General features: G+C 49.1%; 1 protein-coding gene across 1 annotated transcript in view; it reads left to right on the top strand.

Moving 5' to 3' along the window:
• PATL1 (PAT1 homolog 1, processing body mRNA decay factor) overlaps window positions 1-21,006 on the top strand; it is a 209,955-nt gene extending 188,949 nt beyond the window's left edge. Inside the window, exons 17-18 of the mRNA XM_063958491.1 lie at window positions 6,271-6,420; window positions 20,617-21,006. Of these exons, the coding sequence (XP_063814561.1) occupies window positions 6,271-6,420; window positions 20,617-20,635 (169 nt within the window). The 3' untranslated portion in view covers window positions 20,636-21,006. The remainder of the gene's footprint in view (window positions 1-6,270; window positions 6,421-20,616) is intronic.
• Window positions 21,007-21,654: the final 648 nt, after the last annotated feature.

Raw genomic sequence — 21,654 nt, 5'->3', positions numbered from 1 at the left:
TGTGGAACTTTATGGGCAGCTGGTCGTGGGGCTTCTACGACGCAGCTTTGCCGTGCGGCTACACGGTCATCAGTGCACACGTTTGTGCGATTTTACAAGTTTGATACGTTTGCGGCATCAGCATCTAACTTTGGCCGCCTAGTGTTACAGGTGCCAAACAGCTCTCCCGCCCACGGGGGAAGCTTTGGTACGTCCCAAGAGTACTTCAGTTACCCCTAGTGGATGAAAAAGAAAATAGGATTTTGGTACTTACCAGGTAAATCCTTTTCTTTGAATCCATAGGGGGCACTGGACGCCCACCCAGAGCAGTTTTACCTGGTTTGTGGTTAGTTCAGGTGATCTTATGGTAACACATTCTCACCGACTGGTTATAATTTTCAAGTTCTATCGGTTATGGTGTCAACTGTTTAGTTGTCAGTAACATTATGTGTCAACTTTATTGTTGTCCGTTATGTTATATGTAATTCTCCATTGTCAACCTCTCTATCGCTCCTGTTCGGCTCCTTAAAAAACACTGAGGTACTCTGGGAATATGGAGGGGAGGAGAGTTACTAAATTTAAATATTCAGTGCCTTTTGTTCTGCTAAAGCCGTCTATATCCCCAAGAGTACTGCAGTGCCCCCTATGGATTTAAAGAAAAGGATTTACCTGGTAAGTACCAAAATCCTATTATTCAGGTTCTTAAAGCCTCCGTGCGACACATACTGTAGGAAGACTGTGGATCCTGGGACATTACTTCCAGGTCCCTTCTCTATGTTCTAGCCAGCCTGTGTCTCCACAGAGACTATTGTTATGACCTAATTAATCCCAAATTTATTAAGGACAGTGGGACCACTTTTTTGTTTGTTTGCACTTTTGGTGTGTTATATTGTCTATTTAGGTTATATGTAACCTAGTTAAGTTCCAGGTAATTTAATGTATTTTCTCTACTCTGTTACATATTAAGGTGGAGTATTCGATCACAGTCGGATCGGAGAGGATCTGACACGTCAGTATTCAATAGCGGGCCGTTTCCCCTTCGATTCCGACCATTCATTTCTGCCCTCTCTTATGGGCGAAAATGAATTAATCGAAAACAGACCGTTTTCGACTGCGGCGAGGTCAAACACATGGATCAGTAGAGATGTGTTTTTCGACTTATCGGAATTTCCGACAGGGCTGAAAAACGGCACTTCAATTAAATATTGAAGTGTCAAAGTTCTGATTATCGGCAGAAAGTGCCGTCTTTCCGCCCTGTTGGATCTTTCGACTGTAATTGAATATCCCCCTAAGAGGGCAAGTGAAACCTCTTTATTAAATCACAGGCTGCTAATCCTGGGTTTATTGCGCAATTATTTGATTTAATTTATTGGTTCTTCTGTAGATATAAAAGTATGGAAACAGATGGCTATTTATATTTCTCCTACGTCCTAGAGGATGCTGGGGACACTTCAAGAACCATGGGGTATAGACTGGATCCGCTGGAGACATGAGCACTTTAAGACTTTAAAAGGGGTGTGAACTGGCTCCTCCCTCTATGCCCCTCCTCCAGACTCCAGTTAGATTCTGTGCCCAGTGAGACTGGATGCACTCTGAGGAACTCTTCTGAGTTTCTCTGAAAAATACTTTTGTTAGGTTTATTTTCAGGGAGAACTGCTGGCAACAGTCTCCCTGCTTCGTGGGACTTAGGGGAGAGAAGCAGACCTACTTCTGTGAGGTTCAAGGCTCTGCTTCTTTGGCTACAGGACACCATTAGCTCCTGAGGGTCTTAACGCTAGGTACACCTAGATGCTTGTTCCCAGAGCCCGTCGTCACCCCCCTTACAGAGCCAGAAGTCAGAAGACAGGTGAGTAGAAGAAGATCTGAAGACTTCAGTCACGGCTTTGAGGTACCGCACAGCGGGCGCGCTGCGCGCCATGCTCCCACACACAGACGGCACTACAGGGTGTGGGGGGGGGGGCTCCCTGGGCAGCATAATAATCCTCAATATGGATTGGCAATGTGGTTTCTAAGTGCCTAGGCACTAAATCCGAACCCTGCCAGTATAAATATTTTTTTAAAAATAGCGGGGCTAAAGAGCGCCATTAAGGGGGCGGGGCTTAGCCCTCACAGCTCTCATCAGCGCCATTTTCTCTTCACAGAGCTGCAGAGACGCTGGTCCTGTCCTACACTGCTGTACAAGTAACAGGGTGCAAAACAGGTGGGGGCACAGTTATTTTGGTCCTGTATATGTAATTATAAAAGCGCTAACGGGTCTGAGGCTTTATATAAGGGATTTCAGAACCGGGATGAGCGCTGGGTTGTGAGCTGGCAAACTCCCTCTGTGTTTCTCTGACGGGCTTTACTGTGGGTCTGTCCACTATATGCCCAGTGTGTTTGTGGGTGTCTGTACACGTGTGTCTGCATGACTGGATTAGATAAAGAAACGGCTGTGGGAGTGACCATGTCGGCACCGCCGACTCCTGATTGGGTAATTGTTTTGAGTGCTTTGAATGTGAATGTGGCTTTGTTAAATAAGAGATTACATAAATCTGAGTCTCAGAGCCAGGCATGGAAAAAATCCGTGGAGGATGTGTTGTCACAAGTTCAGACCCCCTCGGGGTCACAAAAGCATTAATTTACCCAGTTAGCAGAGACGGATACCGACACGGACTCTGACCCCAGGGTCGACTATAGTGATGCCAGATTAATTCCAAAACTGGCTAAAAGCATTCAGTACATGATTGTGGCGATAAGACGTGTTACATATCACTGAGGACCGTGCTGTTCCTGATACAAGGGTCTGTATGTTAAAAGGAAAGAAACCTGGGGTAACGTTTCCTCCCTCTCATGAACTGAACGCTCTTTTTGGGAAAATCCTGACAAGAAGTTTCAGATTTCCAAGAGAATTCCGGTGGCATATCCGTTCCCCTCTGGGGATAGGTAAAAGTGGGAGTCACCCCCCACTGTGGACAAAGCCCTATCACTGCTGTCCAAAAAGGTGGAGCTTCAGTCCCCTGACACGGCAGCCCTAAAGGAACCTGCGGATCGTAAGCAGGAAAATACATTGAAATCCATTTATGTCACTACGGGTATGCTGCTCAGACCTGCCGTTGCTTCGGCGTGGGTGAGTAGCGCTATTGAAAAATGGGCAGATAACTTGTCATCTGAGAGAGATACCCTGGATAGGGATAGCATTATTTTGATGCTGGGTTATATCAGGGACGCTGCAGCCTACTTAAAGGAAGCCGCAAGGGATATTGGCCTTTTGGGATCAAGGGCCAAAGCCATAGCAGTCTCTGCTAGGAGAGCATTGTGGATTCATCAATGGAATGCTGATGCTGACTCTTAGAAGGTGATGGAGTCTCTGCTGTATAAAGGTGGTGTCTTGTTTGGTGACGGCCTCGCTGACCTGGTATCTACGGCTACCACGGGTAAGTCATCCTTTTTACCTTATGTTCCTGCACAACAAAAGAAAACGCACCACTATCAGATGCAGTCCTTTCGGCCCAATAAATTAAAAAAAGGGCGAGGGTCTTCCTTCCTCGCTTCTAGAGGAAAGGAAAAGAGGTCACCGGCTGTGGCAAGTTCCCAAGAGCAGAAGTCCTCTCCGGCTTCTGCCAAATCCACTGCATGATGCTGGGGCTCCTACGGGATTCCACACCGGTGAGGGCACGTCTCAAACTCTTCAGTAAGTTCTGGGCTCGTTAGGCCCTAGACCCATTGGTTTTGGAAAAAGTGTCCCAGGGGTACAAGCTAGAGTTTCAAGACGTTCCCCCTCACCAATTTTTCATTTCGGCCTTACCAGCTTCTCCTCCACCCAGGGAGGTGGTATGCACAGCAATACGGAAATACAGCTCTCACCTCCTAGAGGGTCACAGGTTCGGGATCCAGGACTGGATCCTGGTGACCACGGATGCGAGTCTCCGAGGCTGTGGTGCAGTCACACAGGGGGGAAATTTCCAGGGAAAATGGTCAGGCCAGGAAGCTTGTCTACACATAAACATTCTGGAATTAAGTTCCATTTACAATGGCCTTCTACAAGCGGAACATCTTCTTCGTGATCTGCCCGTCTTGATTCAGTCGGACAACATAACAGCAGTGGCGTACGTAAACCGCCAGGGTGGAACGAAGAGCAGAGCGGCAATGGCAGAGGCCACAAAAGCACTCTGTCAGCGGTCTTCATTCCAGGTGTGGACAACTGGGAAGCAGCCTTCCTCAGCAGACACGATCTCCATCCAGGAGAGTGGGGTCTTCATCAAGAGGTCTTTGCAGAAGTGACAAGTCGTTGGGGAATTCCTCAAATAGACATGATGACGTCTTGCCTCAACAAGAAACTTCTGAGATGTTGTTCCAGGTCGAGGGACCCTCAAGCAATAGCGGTGGACGCCCTAGTGACACCGTGGGTGTTTCAGTCGGTATAGGTGTTCCCTCCGATTCCACTCATTCCAAAAGTGATAAAGATCATAAGAAGAACAAGGGTTCATGCAATCCTCATTGTTCCAGGAATTGCTCGTAGGAGATCCCTGGCCTCTTCCTCTATGAGAGGATCTGTTACAGCAGGGGCCGTGCGTGTACCAAGACTTACCGCGGCTTCGTTTGACGGCTTGGAGGTTGAACGCCAGATCCTAGCCCGAAAGGGTATTCCCAGTGAAGTAATTCCCACACTTCTTTAGGCATGAAAAGAAGTAACGGCAAAACATTATCACCGTATTTGGTGAAAATGTCTTGGTGTGAATCCAAGAAGGCTCCTACGGAAGAATTTCAGCTTGCCGTTTTCTCCATTTTCTGCAAGCAGGTGTGGATGCGGGCTTAAAATTAGGCACAATTAAAGTACAAATTTCGGCCTTGTCAATTTTCTTTAAAAAAGAATTGGCCTCCTTTCCGGAAGTTCAGACTTTCGTGAAAGGCGTGCTGCACATGCAACCTCCCTTTGTGCCACCGGTGGCACCATGGGATCTTAACATGGTGTTGCAGTTCCTGCAATCTCATTGGTTTGAACATTTTACGTAAGGTAGAGTTGAAATTCGTCACTTGGAAAGTGATCATGCTGTTGGCCTTGGACTCTGCAAGGCGGGTGTCTGAATTAGCGGCTTTGTCTCACAAGAGCCCCTATTTGATCTTCCATGAAGATAGAGCAGAGTTGAGAACTTGTCAGCAATTTCTGCCGAAAGTGCTGTTATCGTTTCACATGAACCAACCTATTGTGGTGCCAGTGGCTACTGACGCCTTAGCGGAATCGAAGTCTCTAGATGTGGTCAGAGCTTTGAAAATGTATGTAGCCAGAACGGCTCAGATTAGGAAAACGGAGGCTCTGTTTGTCCTGTAAGATCCCAACAAGATTGGGGCTCCTGCTTCCAAGCAGACTATTGCACGATGGATGTGTAATACGATTCAGCAAGCTCATTCTACTGCTTGATTGCCGTTACCGAAAGCGGTGAAGGCCCATTTTACCAGAAAGGTGGGCTCATCCTGGGCGGCTGCCAGGGGGGTCTCAGCATTACAGCTTTGCCGAGCAGCTACTTGGTCGGGTTCAAACACTTTTGCAAAGTTTTACAAGTTTGATACCCTGGCTAAGGAGGACCTCTTGTTTGGTCAGTCGGTGCTGCAAAGTCATCCGCACTCTCCCGCCCGTTCTTGAGCTGTGGTATAAACCCCATGGTTCTTGAAATGTCCCCAGCATCCTTTAGGACGTAGGAGAAAATAGGATTTTAATACCTACCGGTAAATCCTTTCCTCTTAGTCCGTAGAGGAAGCTGGGCGCCCGTCCCAGTGCGTACTGTATCTGCAGTTCTTGGTTATGGTTACACACTTGTTGTGTTGCGGTTATAGTCAGCCTGTTGCTGTCGTTATTCATGCCGTTGCATGCGTTGGGTTAAATGCCATGTTGTACGGCATGCTTGAGGTGTGAGCTGGTATGTATCTCACCTTAGTTTAAATCAAAATAAATCCTTTTTCCTCGAATTGTCCGTCTCCCTGGGCACAGTTCCTATAACTGGAGTCTGGAGGAGGGGCATAGAGGAAGGAGCCAGTTCACACCCATTTGAAAGTCTTAAAGTGCCCATGTCTCCTGCGGATCCCGTCTATACCCCATGGTTCTTGAAGTGTCCCCAGCATCCTCTACGGACTAAGAGAAAAGGATTTACCGGTAGGTATTAAAATCCTATTTTTGCATGTTGATCTACATTATTTTTACTTCATATTGGCAACTATATTATGATTCTTTACTACATAGTGTATGGAGAAAGTTATTTGTGGAATCCCTACACCTTATTTCTATGTTCCTGAAGCACGGAGTGTTTTGTTTTTCAGGACACCACTGGTTGCACAAGTCGCCCATTGCCTTCTGCAGATCCAAGCAGCATCCCTGCCTCAGCCCCTCTGCTCCCCATCTCCGGCTCTGCTTCACTTCTCACGGTACCTGGATGATCAGAGTCTTTCCCAGCTGCGGTCAAAGCTCCGGTGAGAATAGGCCGTCTGCACTGTCAGGGTGGTTTGTTGGGATGCTGTCAGTTAAATGCCTGTAAAATACAGACCTGGGGGGGGGGAGAAGAGATGTACTAAGCAGTGAAAAGGGTGGAGAACTTGCCCATGGTAACTAATCAGCATTGAGGTAACATTTTATAATTTGCATCCTATACAATTTTACGGAGCAGCTGGCCCACTTCTTCACTTTTATGACTGCTTAGTACATGTTCCCCCAGAAATTTTAGCAGTGTGAATGGTTCCTCTAATTTTACAATGCTGATGGTAGTCAAAACACTTATGGAGTTTGTGGTACTTCTGGGGGGAGATGCATCAAACCTTTGAGAGAAACAACATGAAGTTGCCCAAAGCAACCAATAAGCTTTTGTCATTTTATTGACTGTGCTAGACAGATGACTTATTGCTTTTTTGCAATTTCTCTATTTTTTGTATTTTATTTTTTATTCTTTATTTATAATAGGAGAAACAATCAAATGCGCTAAATGCAATTAGGCGTATAACAAAATACAAAAGGTTCTCCTAAAAATTTTTCAAGAATAAATTTAACACATAAGAAGGGGGGGTCCCACAAGGGGGGGACGACAAACGAACAGGGAAGAAAAAAGAAGGGGAACAGCAGAAGAGGGAGAGGAGGAAACGGGGAGAAGGAGAAAGAAGCAAACACAATCGGGCCATGCCAGGCCGATCTAAGCCATACTTAAAAAGGTATACCAAACATATCCATATGCAGTGTGTGAATATAACAGTATACAAGTGTACATGTAAAAAAGTTACTTCCCGTCCACCGAGAGACTTCTAGGAATGGTAGGCAAGCATCTGGAGGGAGGTGCCAGGTGCAGCGCGGCAGGCAGATCCAGAAGGTCCGATCAAGGGGGCAGTCAGAGTATCAGGTAGGGGGGGGCACATCTTAAGCAGCCAAGGGCTCCACACTAGTTAAAATTTGTGTGGACAGTCATGCAGGTAGTAAGTGATCCTTTCCATGTTAGCCACAAACCAAATGTAATTATTTAGCGCAGAAACAGTAGGAGCATCGGGAGACTTCCAGTTCTTGGCTATCAAGGATTTAGCTGCCACCATTATATGGGAAAACAGCTTATTCAGGGGCGGGTCAAGATCCGGGTACGATCGCGCCAACAGAAATACCCAATGATCCAACCCGAGGGGAAGGCCAGAGAGAGACTTCAATACAGAGCCGGCCTTAGGCATAGGCAAACTAGGCAAATGCCTAGGGCATTTGGTATGCTTAGGGGCACCAGCAGCTTCTGCTGATTAAAATGATATGCGGCATGCCTATATTCTGTGTGTGACTGCGGCTGTATCTGCATATGAAATGCTACATTGCAGTGTATTCCTGGAAATCACTGTAATGTAGCATTTCATATGCAGATACAGCCGCAGTCGCACACAGAATATAGGTATGCTGCATATCATTTTAATCAGCAGAAGCTTCTTGTGCGTCCTAGCCACATAGTAATGCAAATAAGATGTATTTTCGTAAACAAAAGGCGCCCGACGTTAGCAGAGCTGCCAGCTGACTCATGCCAGGCATCTCCTGCAGAACTAGCGGCGGTGATAGAGGGCACCAGCCAAAATCTTGCCTAGGGCATCATATTGGTTAGGGCCAGCTCTGCTTCAATAATTCAAGCATCGTTTTCCAAAATTGAGCTATACGGGGGCAAGTCCACCAAATATGGAGGAGGGTTCCCCAATGTCCACAGCCTCGCCAACACACCGGGGTGGCAGAAGGGAACATCCTAGACAATTTTATCCGGGGTATAATACCACCGGTAATACAATTTATAGGATGTTTCCTTAAGTCTAGTTAAGAGAGAGCTTTTAGCAATGCCCTCTCGTACCTCCTCCCAACAGGCATCCGGTGGGGGGGCCCAGGTCCCTCTCCCGCTCATGGCGAGTCTGCGGACCCGAGGAAGCCCCAACTAACATTGAGTATATTAGCGAAATTAGACCTCTACATATAGGTTTCGTGGTGCAGAGTGATCCAAAGGGGGTGAGATCCCGCTGGACTTCGGGTTGAGGTAGGGAGAGTAAGAAGTGTCGGATCTGGAAGTATTCAAAGAGGGGAGAGAGTGGAAAACTTACATTTGATATCGGTTATCGTCATCCAGCTATCCTCTAGGCAGAGATCATGTACCACATGGACACCCACACTAAACCAAGGGGTGAACGAAGGGTTGAAACCCCGGCTGGAAAAGCAGGATTATCCCATAGGGGGGTGAGAGGGGAGCAGGGGGAGGACAATTTATATTTAGTGAGGGAGTTATGCCAGATAGATGGAGTTTGAGAGACGGAGAAGAGTCCGCCAGAGTGAGCTGGTACGGTTTGCCCAGGCCCCAAAGCGAAGCCAATGAACGGATCCCCAGGGAGAGAGCCGCTATGTCCACCCAGGCAATAGAGCCACGGGGCACAAAGGAAGCCACTATTTGGCTTAGGTGACTAGCCAGGTTATAAAACCTGACATCCGGGAATCCCCAGCCACCTGCGGAACGAGGGAGTCTGAGAACTGCAAAAGCTATTCTTGGAGGCTTATCGTTCCATACAAACTTCACAAATGAGGCCTGGGCATCCTAAGAACCCTAAAAAAGTGTGAAGTTTAAAAGAGGTAGAGAAGTTGCGGCATGACTGTCATTTTGAGGGCAACTATCCTACAAAGTTAGGATATGATATGGGACTTCCATCTCGACAGGTCACCTTTGATCTTAGTGAACATGCGTGGGAAGTTTTCAGAATATAGGGAGCTATAGTGAGATGTGATATAGACTCCTAAGTACTTGATCTTATTGGTTTGCCAGCAGAGGTCATAGGAGGCCTGTAGGTCACGTTTAAGGTCTCCTGAAACATGTAATAACATGGCTTCAGATTTAACAAAATTAATTTTATATACCGATAGGGAACCATACTCCAATAATCTGATATAAGGCGGGGAGTGAAGACCGTGGCTGAGTGAGGGACAGCAGTACATCATCTGCAAAAAGTGAGATCTTAAACTCCTGAGAGCCCACCCTCACTCCCCGGATTCTACCAGAGTTCCCTATCACAGCAGCCAGGGGTTCTATGACCATAGCGAACACCAGGGGGGAGAGAGGGCAACCCTGCCTTGTACCGTTGGACAGTGGGAAGGGAGCGGACAGCACTCCGTTGGTGAGGACCTTAGCTATAGGGGAGGAGTAGAGGGCAGAGACCCCCTGTCAAAAATTCAGCCGATATCCCAAACGCCCGCAGGGTCTGAAACAAGAAGGGCCACGATATACGGTCGGAACGCCTTCTCAGCGTCTAGTGAAAGGACAATAGACGGGGTGTGTCTGCAGTTCAGTCGTTGTATTAGATCTATCGCTCTTCTAGTGCTATCCCTGGCCTGACGGCCAGGAATAAAACCAACCTGATCATAATGTCTCAGGCCAGGGAGCACGCCATTGAGACGGGTAGCTAAAATTTTGGCATAGAGCTTAATGTCCAAATTCAAAAGGGATATCGGCCGATAGCTAGCGCAATCTCGGGGGTCTCAACCCTCTTTGTGGATAACTATTATTCTGGCTTCCAGCATGGTGCTCGGGAATGGGGTGCCATGCAGTACAGCATTGAACAATACTCTGAGACGTGGGATTAAAATGGGAGCAAATTTCTTATAATATGAAGCCGAGAAGCCATCAGGCCCTGGAGCTTTGGAAGATTTAAAGGACTTCAGGACGGCAGCAATTTCCTCATCTGTTATATCACTATTCAGTTCTGAAGAAGCATCGTCAGACAGTTTGGGGAGTTTAGCCTTACGCAAGAATTCCGAGATTAAGACATCTGGGGGGCCAGAACCTGGATTGACAGGATTTAAATTGTAGAGCTGAGCATAAAACTCCTGAAATGCTTTATTAATGGCATCCGCGGTATACGTGATCTTGCCCGACATAGTATGCGCCGCCAGGATATTCCGAGAGCGTTGTGCTCGTAAGCGGGATGCCAGCATCCTATCCGCTTTATCTCCCTTCTCATAGAAGGACTGGTTAAGCCTCTGGAGGGTCTTAGCCGTGCGCTCTGACAAGAAAAGAGACAACTCAGACCGCGCCCTCAGCAAAATCTCTAAATTGGCAAGGGTAGGGGAGAGCTTGTGTTGTCTTTCAAACACCTGCAGTCTAGTGAATAAGGAGAAGAAATTCAAGACCTATGACTTTTTCTACCTAGCAGATTGACTTATCAAGTGACCACGGAGAACAGCTTTATGCGCTTCCCATAATATGATAGGTGAGGTCTCAGGGAGGTCGTTGAGTAAAAAATAATCAGTAATGTGGCCTTTAATCAAATCGGTAATTTCTGGGTTATGTAATAGGGAGTCATTCAACCGCCAAGAGGCGGGAAGGGGGCGGGGAGCAATAGAGTGGAGCTCAGCAGTGATTGGACAATGGTCAGACCATGCCATAGGAAGTATACGGGTAGACTTCAGTTTAGCGGAAAGGTCCCGGCTGAGTAGGATCATATTGATCCTAGAGTAGGATTTATGTACAGGGGAGTAGAAAGAGTAATCTCTAACAAGAGGGTCAGTGAGTCTAAAGGAATCAAATAGTAATTAAAGCTTCAAAAGATCTAACAGTGCGAGAGATCCCGGGGATGGGCGTTTGGGGGTGGAAGGAAGAGAGTGGAGGATCTGTCTAACGAGGCATCCAGGACCTCATTAAAATCACCGACCACTATGATCTCCCCTTGGCGGAGCCTAGATATGCGTGAGTTCAAACCCCTAACCCACCCACCCACCCACATAAGGGGGGACGAGACATGATGGATACCTAAGGTGGTCTAATACAAGAAAAAGAGGGGCTTTTGCTCTTATACGCACACAGAAGGCATGGAGCAGGACGCATCCAAATATCAAAGCTGGAAAAGAAAGACTAAAGAAAGAAGAGGTTAGCCCCTCACAACATATGCATAGACAAAAATACAAAACCACAGAACGAAATGGCATCGGGACATGTACAACATCAGGTGGCAGGGCCAGCGGAAGCAGATTTCTGCGCAGAGTGCACTTTCGTCCGGTTCAAGGGTCGTCGAGGGGTGGCAGTCGACCCCATGGGCGAGGCCACATGTGCCCGCTGCAGGGAGACAGATGAAGCCGGTGGGGGGGCGAGGCCCAAGGTGCGCAAAAGTCCTTGTGCTTCAGCCAGGTCCCTCGCCGAGTGGAGACGGTTATGATGCCACACCAAGATGCGAAAGGGGAAACCCCATCTGTAGCGAATGCCATTGTCCCGAAGCACCGAGGTGATGGGTCTGAAATCTTTTCTCTTGATCAGAGTAGCAGGAGCAATGTCTTGGAAAATTTGGAGCGAGTGGCCCAGGAATAGTAAGTTGGAGACCTTCCTAGCTTCTCTGAGGATAGCCTCCTTAGTCGTATAGTAGTGGCATCTCAGGATGTCATCCTTAGGCAGAGCAGAGTCTTGTGATCGAGGGCGTAGGGCCCTATCTAACAAGAGCTGGTCCTCTGGAGTCGATGGCAATAAGTGGACAAACAGTTTTTTGAGGTCATTTTGCAGGGACGTAATATCGACGTCCTTGGGATGCCTCTAATGCGCAAATTATTACGTCGCGCCCTGTTGTCCTGGTCTTCTTGATGGTCCAGGATGTGCTGGATCTCCTGCTTTAGACCATGAATATCGTCGCTCATGCCCTGTTGGGTAGTGATCACTTCATCCACTCTAGTCTCCAGGTGGTACGTTCTGACTCCAAGTTCGGTAACGTCTGTTTTATGGGAGGCTATAGCCGTGTGCACCTCCGCCTGCACCGCTTGGATAGATTTCCTGGTCTCTCATATCTCACGGAAGAGCAGCTGTAGATCTTTCCGGGTCAGCGGGGAGTGGTCTGAATCCTCTGAGTCAGACACATCAGGGTGCGAGGGGGTTGCCGGACCTGGAGAGGTAGCATGGGAATAGGCAAACTTTGTAATGCTTTGGGTCAGGTCCGCTCCACGTTGTTTTTTGTGCTATTTCTAGGCATGGTGAAACCCAGAGACCGAACACTTGAGAAAAGCCACTGTAACACGTAGCTAGGTAAATCTCGGTAGCAGGGAGACAGTCCCGAAGTTAATCAAACATAGATATCGGTAAAAGGAGGTCCTAAGACTCTGGGCACGTTCCAAAGGGTCACATGTTAAGGGAAGCAAGCTTCATCCAGGCAAAGCAATCCCATTGAGAAAAGCTGCCAGCAGGTGGAGCTCCAGGGTCAGTTACCATAGACGGTGTGACACAGCCGGTGCTCTGAAGGCATATAATAGGAACAGAAATACTCCCAGCACGGGGAGCCCCCTCCGGAATCCCAGTGTGACGCAGCGCGTACAGGACCCCAATAGTGGGGAAGGGAGCCAGCTAGGATAGGGATAGGGATATGTGCTATAAGGGATGGGAAACCTTTTTTCTCTAACGTCCTAAGTGGATGCTGGGGACTCCGTAAGGACCATGGGGAATAGACGGGCTCCGCAGGAGGCTGGGCACTCTAAGAAAGATTTAGTACTATATCTGGTGTGCACTGGCTCCTCCCTCTATGCCCCTCCTCCAGACCTCAGTTAGAATCTGTGCCCGATCAGAGCAGAGGCACCTAGTGGGCTCTCCTGAGCCTACTAGAAAAAGAAAGATATTTGTTAGGTTTTTTATTTTCAGTGAGCTCTGCTGGCAACAGACTCACTGCTACGAGGGACTGAGGGGAGAGAAGCAAACCTGCCTGCATGCAGCCGGGTTGCGCTTCTAGGCTACTGGACACCATTAGCTCCAGAGGGATCGAACACTGGCGGTCCGTTCCCGGAGCCGCGCCGCCGTCCCCCTCACAGAGCCAGAAGCACTGAAGTCCAGGAGAAGCAAGAAGACTTCGAAATCGGTGGCACGAAGACTCCGGTCTTCACTAAGGTAGCGCACAGCACCGCAGCTGTGCGCCATTGCTCCCCAGCACACTTACACACTCCGGTCACTGTAGGGTGCAGGGCGCTGGGGTGGGCGCCCTGGGCAGCAATAATGTACCTTTGGTGGCAAAAAATACCCATATATACAGTCCTAGACTGTATATGGGGATACCCCCGCCATTTTTTACACAGATTAGAGCGGGACAGAAGCCCGCCGCTGAGGGGACGGGGCCTTCTTCTTCAGCACACCAGCGCCATATTACTTCACAGTTCCGCTGGAAGCAAGCTCCCTGAGCTCTCCCCTGCAGTATCCAGGTACTCCAAGGGCAAAAAGAGAGGGGGGGCACACAAATTTAGGCGCAAAACGGTGATACTCAGCAGCTACAGGGTAAACAAATATTGTAGTGTATATCCCTGGGTTCTATAGCGCTGTGGTGTGTGCTGGCATACTCCTTCTCTGTCTCCCTAAAAGCCTTAGTTGGGGTCCTGTCCTCAGTCAGAGCATTCCCAGAGTGTGTGAGGTGTGTCTGTACGTCAGTGTCGACATGTTTGAGGAGGAAGGGTATGTGGAGGCGGAGCAGGTGCAGATGGATGTGGTGTCGACACCGCAGGTGTCGACACAAGGTTGGCTGGATATGTGGAAAATGTTAAATGACAATGTAACCTCTTTACATACGAGGTTGGACAAAGCTGAAGCCGGGGGACAGTCAGGGTCTCACCCAATGCCTGATCCCGCAGGGCAGGGGCCGTCAGGGTCTCTCAAGCGTCCACTATCTAAGTTAGTCGACACGGCGTCTGACTCCAGTGTCGACGATGATGAGACTAAATTGCAGCCTAAAATGACTAAAGCCATTCGATACATGATTATAGCAATGAAAGATGTATTGCACATTGCTGAGGAAATCCCTGTCCCTGACAAGAGGATTAATGTGTTTGGGGAGAAAAAAACAAGGTTACTTCCCCCCTTCACATGAATTAAACGAATTATGTGAAAAAGCCTGGGAATCCCCGGAAAAGAAGGTCATAATTCCCAGGAGACTACTTATGGCAGGGGTCTTCAACCCGTGGCCCGCGGGCCACAGGTGGCCCGCTGCTATGGTTTCCATGGCCCGCCGACGCGCCCGCAGCGCACATATGAACACAAAAAAAATAATATTTTTTTTTTCCCTTTCCCGGAGTCATGTGACTCCCCCGCACTGTCACTGGTTGCCTGTGAAGAAGGGGAGTAGCTCCTCTTAGGCTGGTCAGTGGTCTGGTCACCCTTGCTGTGTCTCCCTCCCTGTGTCTCCCTCCGCCTGCAGTGTTGAATAGGTGGGTGAGAGCGGCGGGGACCCGGCTGGGGGGGGTGCGGCAAGTTACCATTGAGAGCAGGGGGCAGTGCGGGAACCCGGCGGGCGGGAGCGGAGGGGGTGCGGCAGCATGTATGCAGCCTGAGCATGGCTGTGTGCGGCGGGGACCCGGCGCGGGGGGGGGGGCTGCGGCAGGAGAATAAAAGTGTATAAGTGTTGAGGGCAGGGGGCAGTGCAGGAACCCGGCGTGCGGGAGCGGCGGGGACGGGGGTGCGGCAGCCTGAGCATGGCAGTGAATAAATTAGTATTGAGGGCAGGGGGCGTGGCGGGGGACCCAGCAGGGGGTGTATTAAGTATTAAGAGCAGAGATGGCAGGGAGCATGCTTTGACAATGCTGCTGTCTGTCTGTGATGGGGAGGAGGGAGGGTATGATAGCACCTATGTCTTGACATAGGCGCTATCATACCCTCCCTCCCCCCATCACAGACAGACAGCAGCAATATTGTGAAAGCATGCCCACATTATACCCACCAGTCCAGTGATACTGCCGTATGAGTCCAGTTCAGTGCTTACAGACCAACATCTTGAGAATACTCTGCGCATAGCGACTTCTAACATTGATGCCAACATCGACAAGCTGGCCAAGCAAAAACAATGCCAAGTTTCCCACTGATATGAACTTATTATAATAACAAAGGTAAAGTAGACCATGTTTCATTCATTAAATTACAATAATTATCTTTTGAAGTCTTTTTTATGGTCTTATGAGTCTAGAAAAGGTCTCATTACAATCATAAATTAAAATTTAGATTCTAAATACCGCAGTATAGCTTAGTGGCCCTCGGCTTCGTTTCATTTTTTTTATGTGGCCCACACTGTCTTAAAGGTTGAAGACCCCTGACTTATGGCGTATACTTTCCCGCCAACGGACAGGTTACGCTGGGAAGCCCCTCCCAGGGTAGACAAGGCCTTGACACGCTTATCCAAGAAGGTGGCCCTACCGTCTCCGGATACGGCCGTACTCAAGGATCCTGCAGATAGAAAGCAGGAATCAATCCTGAAAGCTGTGTACACACATTCAGGTACTATCATGCGGCCGGCCATTGCGTCGGCATGGATGTGCAGCGCAGTTGCGGCTTGGACTGATTCTCTGTCGGAGGAGTTAGACACCATGGACAGAGATAATATCTTATTGACCCTGGGACATATCAAAGACGCTGTCCTGTATATGCGGGATGCTCAGAGGGACATATGTTCTCTCACCTCTAAAGTAAATGCAATGTCCATCTCTGCCAGAAGGGTCCTATGGACTAGGCAGTGGACAGGGGATACTGATTCGAAAAGACATATGGAGGTTTTACCATATAAGTGTGAGGAATTATTTGGGGATGGTCTCTCAGACCTCATTTCGACGGCGACTGATGGGAAGTCAAAATTATTGCCGTATGTTTCCTCATAGCCTAAGAAAGCACCGTATTCTCAAATGCAGTCCTTTCGTCCCCCAAGGAGCAAAAAGGTCAGAGGTGCGTCTTTCCTTGCCAGAGGTAAGGGAAGAGGAAAAAAGCTGCATCAGGCAGCCAGTGCCCAGGAGCAGAAGTCCTCCCTGGCCTCCTCTAAATCTACCGCATGACGCTGGGGCGCCACAGGCGGAGCCAGGAGCTGTGGGGGCGCGTCTCAAGAATTTCAGCCACCAGTGGGTGTGTTCACGGGTGGATCCTTGGGCGATACAGATTGTGTCTCAGGGATACAAGCTGGAATTCGAAGAGACGCCTCCTCAACGCTTCCTAAAATCTGCCTTGCCGGCCTCCCCCATGGAGAGGGAAGTAGTGCTGGCGGCAATACACAAACTATATCTCCAGCAGGTGGTGGTGAAGGTTCTCCTCCTTCAGCAGGGAAGGGGTTACTACTCCACAATGTTTGTGGTACCGAAACCGGACGGTTCAGTCAGGCCCATTTTGAATTTAAAGTCCCTGAACATTTATCTAAAGAAATTCAAATTCAAAATGGAATCACTCAGGGCGGTCATTGCAAGCCTGGAGGAGGGGGGATTACATGGTGTCCCTGGACATCAAGGATGCTTACTTGCATATCCCCATTTTTCCTCCTCATCAGGAGTACCTCAGGTTTGTGGTACAGGACTGTCATTACCAATTCCAGACGTTGCCGTATGGCCTGTCCACGGCACCGAGAATATTTACCAAGGTGATGGCGGAGATGATGATACTCCTTCGGAAGAAAGGAGTTACATTTATCCCATACTTGGACGATCTCCTAATAAAGGCGAGGTCCAGAGAGCAGTTGCTGATCAATGGCACACACTCAGGAAGTGTTGAGACAGCACGGCTGGATCCTGAATATTCCAAAGTCGCAGCTGATTCCTTCGACACGTCTGCCCTTCCTGGGCATGATTCTGGACACAGACCAGAAGAAGGTGTTTCTCCCAGAGGAGAAGGCTCAGGAGCTCGCGACTCTGGTCAGAGGCCTCCTAAAACCAAAAAAGGTATCGGTGCATCACTGCACACGAGTCCTGGGAAAGATGGTGGCGTCATACGAAGCCATTCCCTTCGGCAGGTTCCATGCGAGGATCTTTCAGTGGGATCTGCTGGACAAATGGTCCGGATCGCATCTTCAGATGCATCGGCTGATCACTCTGTCCCCCAGGGCCAGGGTGTCTCTTCTGTGGTGGCTGCAGAGTGCTCATCTCCTCGAGGGTCGCAGGTTCGTCATACAGGACTGGGTCCTGGTGACCACGGATGCAAGCCTCCGAGGGTGGGGGGCAGTCACTCAGGGAAAAAACTTCCAAGGACTGTGGTCAAGTCAAGAGGCTTGTCTGCACATCAATATCCTGGAACTAAGGGCAATATACAATGCCCTGACTCAAGCGGAGCCGCTGCTCCGAGAAAAACCAGTGCTGATTCAGTCAGACAACATCACTGCGGTCGCTCATGTAAATCGCCAGGGCGGCACAAGAAGCAGGGTGGTAATGGCGGAAGCCGCCAGGATTCTTCGTTGGGCGGAGAATCACGTACAAGCACTGTCAGCAGTGTTAATTCCGGGAGTGGACAACTGGGAAGCAGACTTCCTCAGCAGACACGACCTACACCCGGGAGAGTGGGGACTTCATCCAGAAGTCTTCTCGCAGATTGTAAATCGATGGGAACTGCCACAGGTGGACATGATGGCGTCCCGTCTCAACAAAAAGCTGAAAAGGTATTGCGCCAGGTCAAGGGACCCTCAGGCAATAGCTGTGGACGCTCTGGTGACACCGTGGGTGTTCCAGTCAGTCTACGTGTTCCCTCCTCTACCTCTCATACCCAAGGTGCTGAGGATCATAAGGAAAAGATAAGCAAGAACAATACTCGTTGTTCCGGATTGGCCAAGAAGGACTTGGTACCCAGAACTGCAAGAGTTGCTATCAGAGGACCCGTGGCCTCTGCCTCTCAGACAGGACCTGTTGCAACAGGGGCCCTGTCTGTTCCAAGACTTACCGCGGCTGCGTTTGACGGCATGGCGGTTGAACGCCGGATCCTAGCAGAAAAGGGAATTCCGGATGAAGTTATTCCTACGCTAATAAAGGCTAGGAAGGACGTGACAGCAAAGCATTATCACCGGATATGGCGAAAATATATTACTTGGTGTGAGGCCAGGAAGGCCCCTACAGAGGAATTCCAGCTTGGGAGATTCCTACATTTTCTGCAGGCAGGTGTGACTATGGGCCTTAAACTGGGATCCATAAAGGTCCAGATTTCGGCCCTATCCATTTTCTTTCAGAAAGAACTTGCTTCACTGCCTGAGGTTCAGACATTTGTTAAAGGAGTGCTGCATATTCAGCCCCCTTTTGTGCCACCAGTGGCACCGTGGGATCTCAATGTAGTTTTGGATTTTCTGAAATCCTACTGGTTTGAGCCACTTAAGACAGTGGAGCTCAAGTATCTCACTTGGAAAGTGGTCATGCTTTTGGCCTTGGCTTCGGCCAGGCGGGTGTCAGAATTGGCGGCTTTGTCCTGTAAAAGCCCCTACCTGATTTTCCATGAAGATAGGGCAGAATTGCGTACCCGACCGCAGTTTCTGCCGAAGGTGGTGTCATCTTTTCACCTGAACCAACCTATTGTGGTACCTGCGGCTACTCGTGACCTGGAGGACTCCAAGTTACTCGATGTAGTCCGGGCTTTGAAGATGTATGTGTCTAGAACAGCTGGGGTCAGGAAAAATGAGGCGCTGTTCATTCTGTATGCACCCAACAAACTGGGTGCACCTGCTTCAAAGCAAACTATTGCTCGCTGGATCTGTAACACGATTCAGCAGGCTCATTCTGCGGCAGGATTGCCGCATCCAAGATCAGTAAAGGCCCATTCCACGAGGAAGGTGGGCTCTTCTTGGGCGGCTGCCCGAGGGGTCTCGGCATTGCAACTTTGCCGAGCAGCTACTTGGTCGGGTTCAAACACTTTTTTGCTAAGTTCTACAAGTTTGATACCCTGGCTAAGGAGGACCTTGAGTTTGCCCATTCGGTGCTGCAGAGTCATCCGCACTCTCCCGCCCGTTTGGGAGCTTTGGTATAATCCCCATGGTCCTTACGGCGTCCCCAGCATCCACTTAGGACGTTAGAGAAAATAAGATTTTACTCACCGGTAAATCTATTTCTCGTAGTCCGTAGTGGATGCTGGGCGCCCGTCCCAAGTGCGGACTTTTCTGCAATACATGTATATAGTTATTGCGTAATACAGGGTTTTGGTTATGAGCCATCTGTTCAGTTAGGCTCAGTTATGTTCATACTGTTAACTGGGTAAGTTTATCACAAGTTGTACGGTGTGATTGGTGTGGCTGGAATGAATCTTACCCTGGGTTCCAAATCCTTTCCTTATTATGTCAGCTCTTCCGGGCACAGTTTCCTTAACTGAGGTCTGGAGGAGGGGCATAGAGGGAGGAGCCAGTGCACACCAGATATAGTACTAAATCTTTCTTAGAGTGCCCAGCCTCCTGCGGAGCCCGTCTATTCCCCATGGTCCTTACGGAGTCCCCAGCATCCACTACGGACTACGAGAAATAGATTTACCGGTGAGTAAAATCTTATTTTTAATTTTTATTTTTTTTTTATATCCCCAAAGCACAATTTTTTCTCCCCCCAAAAGATCCCAGGTAACAAGGGGCAAAACCCAGCCCGAGGGGGGGCCCCAGCCACGGACCAGCCAGTAGCCAGGGAACTCTCCAGTTACCTCCAGCTATCAGGGGAAGCAGGAGCTCTGGTTGCCCTTAACCAAGATGGCCACCGGTGTTAAGGGAGGGCAAAGAATCCTGGGCCCAGTTCCCTGTGATATCTTCAGGCCGGGTGCCAGCCAGCACAGTGCCTCTGCAAGAAGGGGGCGCACAGCCCGCTCCACCGCTGGGATCCCTGGTCCGGACTTCGGCCACCAGGAGCGCGCGGCAGCCGCTGCCCCCTCCCCCGTCCCCTCAGCTCCTGCCGCAGCAGGCGGAAGCAGGCCCCGAGGCGGACGACAGGCACGGAGCCCGCTCGGCCGCTCCACAGAGGATTGACTAGCCTGCCCAGGGGTGGAGGGAGCCGCAGGCACCAGGAGGTCAGGCGCAGCTTCGGTATGTCGCTGCGGGGATCGCCAGGTACGGGGCACAGCAGAAATAGAGTCCCTGGCTTCTGGAGGGTGCGCAGGCCCCAACCTGCAAGGTGGCAGGAGGCCTCCTCCGGCTCCGGGACTCTGCTCACCAGGATCAGGGGAGATAAAGGCAGGATACAGGGAACAGGGATAGGCTGGTACAGGGCCAAATGAGGTAGTTTTGGGGAGGATTATGCAGGAGCTCTCCTCAGGAACGTCTGCCCTGCCTGCCTCGCAACGTCTCTATTTTTATCTCTCTCCAAGGCTTGATACATTTCTCCTTTTTCTGTGCTTTTAAAGTAATGTGACTGGAACTAATTGTAATGTGGACCTATATTGCGCTGACCTTCTGTATGCTTATGAATGAATTATTTATTTTATTCAAAATTAGGTGCGTTCCCAGTCCATGATCAAAAACGGCGCCTTGGACTCAGCAGCAGCAAACTCCGTTCCCACTTTTTGCTTCAAGGGTTTTATGAGATTTTATTAAGCAACCCGCAAAGGTGAGATTGAAACATTTGGAGTGAAAAGGGAAGGTGACTGACAGAAGAGAGGCCTGCGTCTGCTTTCTCTGCATCGCCACCTACTGGACAACGCAGCCAAAAACGATCCGTGTGTATGAAGCGGAAGCCCGCAGCATTTCTCATGTAGAATTTTAACGATTTGGCTCTGTGAGATTCTTCATTGCTAACGTTACCCAAAGGGTCTTTCAGATGAAATATATATAGCTAGCTCCGTGTACATAAATATAAAGTATTATTAAACCGGACTCTTAAATCACTATGTATTTGTACCTGTTCTTTTTAGTAGTGTTAATATTTAATATATACAATGTATATGAATTGCAAGATCTCTCGCTCTGCTAAAAGAAACAGATCACCATAGTCCCATCAATATTTTTAAACCATTAAAATTCAAATGATAAAAACAGTTTCTATTCTCTTCTTGACTGATCTACTCTATAAAAGGCTAAAATCTATCAGCCATTCACAGTGCAGGTATGCTGAAGTCACGTACCAAAGCATACACGCAGAAATTGGTGGTCTGTCATACAGGGATGTAAGTTCGTCCCAGCCCCCACACAACTTACAGAATTATGTAGATCAGAGGTTCTCAAACTCGGTCCTCGTGGGCCCACACAGTGCATGTTTTGCAGGTAACCCAGCAAGTGCACAGGTGTATTAATTACTCACTGACTCATTTTAAAAGGTCCACAGGTGGAGATAATTATTTCACTTGTGATTCTGTGAGGAGACCTGCAAAACATGCACTGTGTGGGGTCCTGAGGACTGAGTTTGAGAACCTGTTATGTAGATAGGGCTCTCAGCCAGTCTACAGGGGCTGTAGCCCGCAGTGAATTGGCAGGGCTTCAGCTACGCTGTGTAACAAAGGCCGGTAGGTCAGAGTCAGACTCGAGATTCATCTGTCT

The sequence above is a fragment of the Pseudophryne corroboree genome, chromosome 3 (assembly GCF_028390025.1).
Source record: "Pseudophryne corroboree isolate aPseCor3 chromosome 3, aPseCor3.hap2, whole genome shotgun sequence".
Lineage (NCBI taxonomy): Eukaryota > Metazoa > Chordata > Amphibia > Anura > Myobatrachidae > Pseudophryne > Pseudophryne corroboree.
The sequence above is the reverse complement of the archived record's forward strand: the minus strand, read 5'-3'. Positions and strand labels throughout refer to the sequence as shown.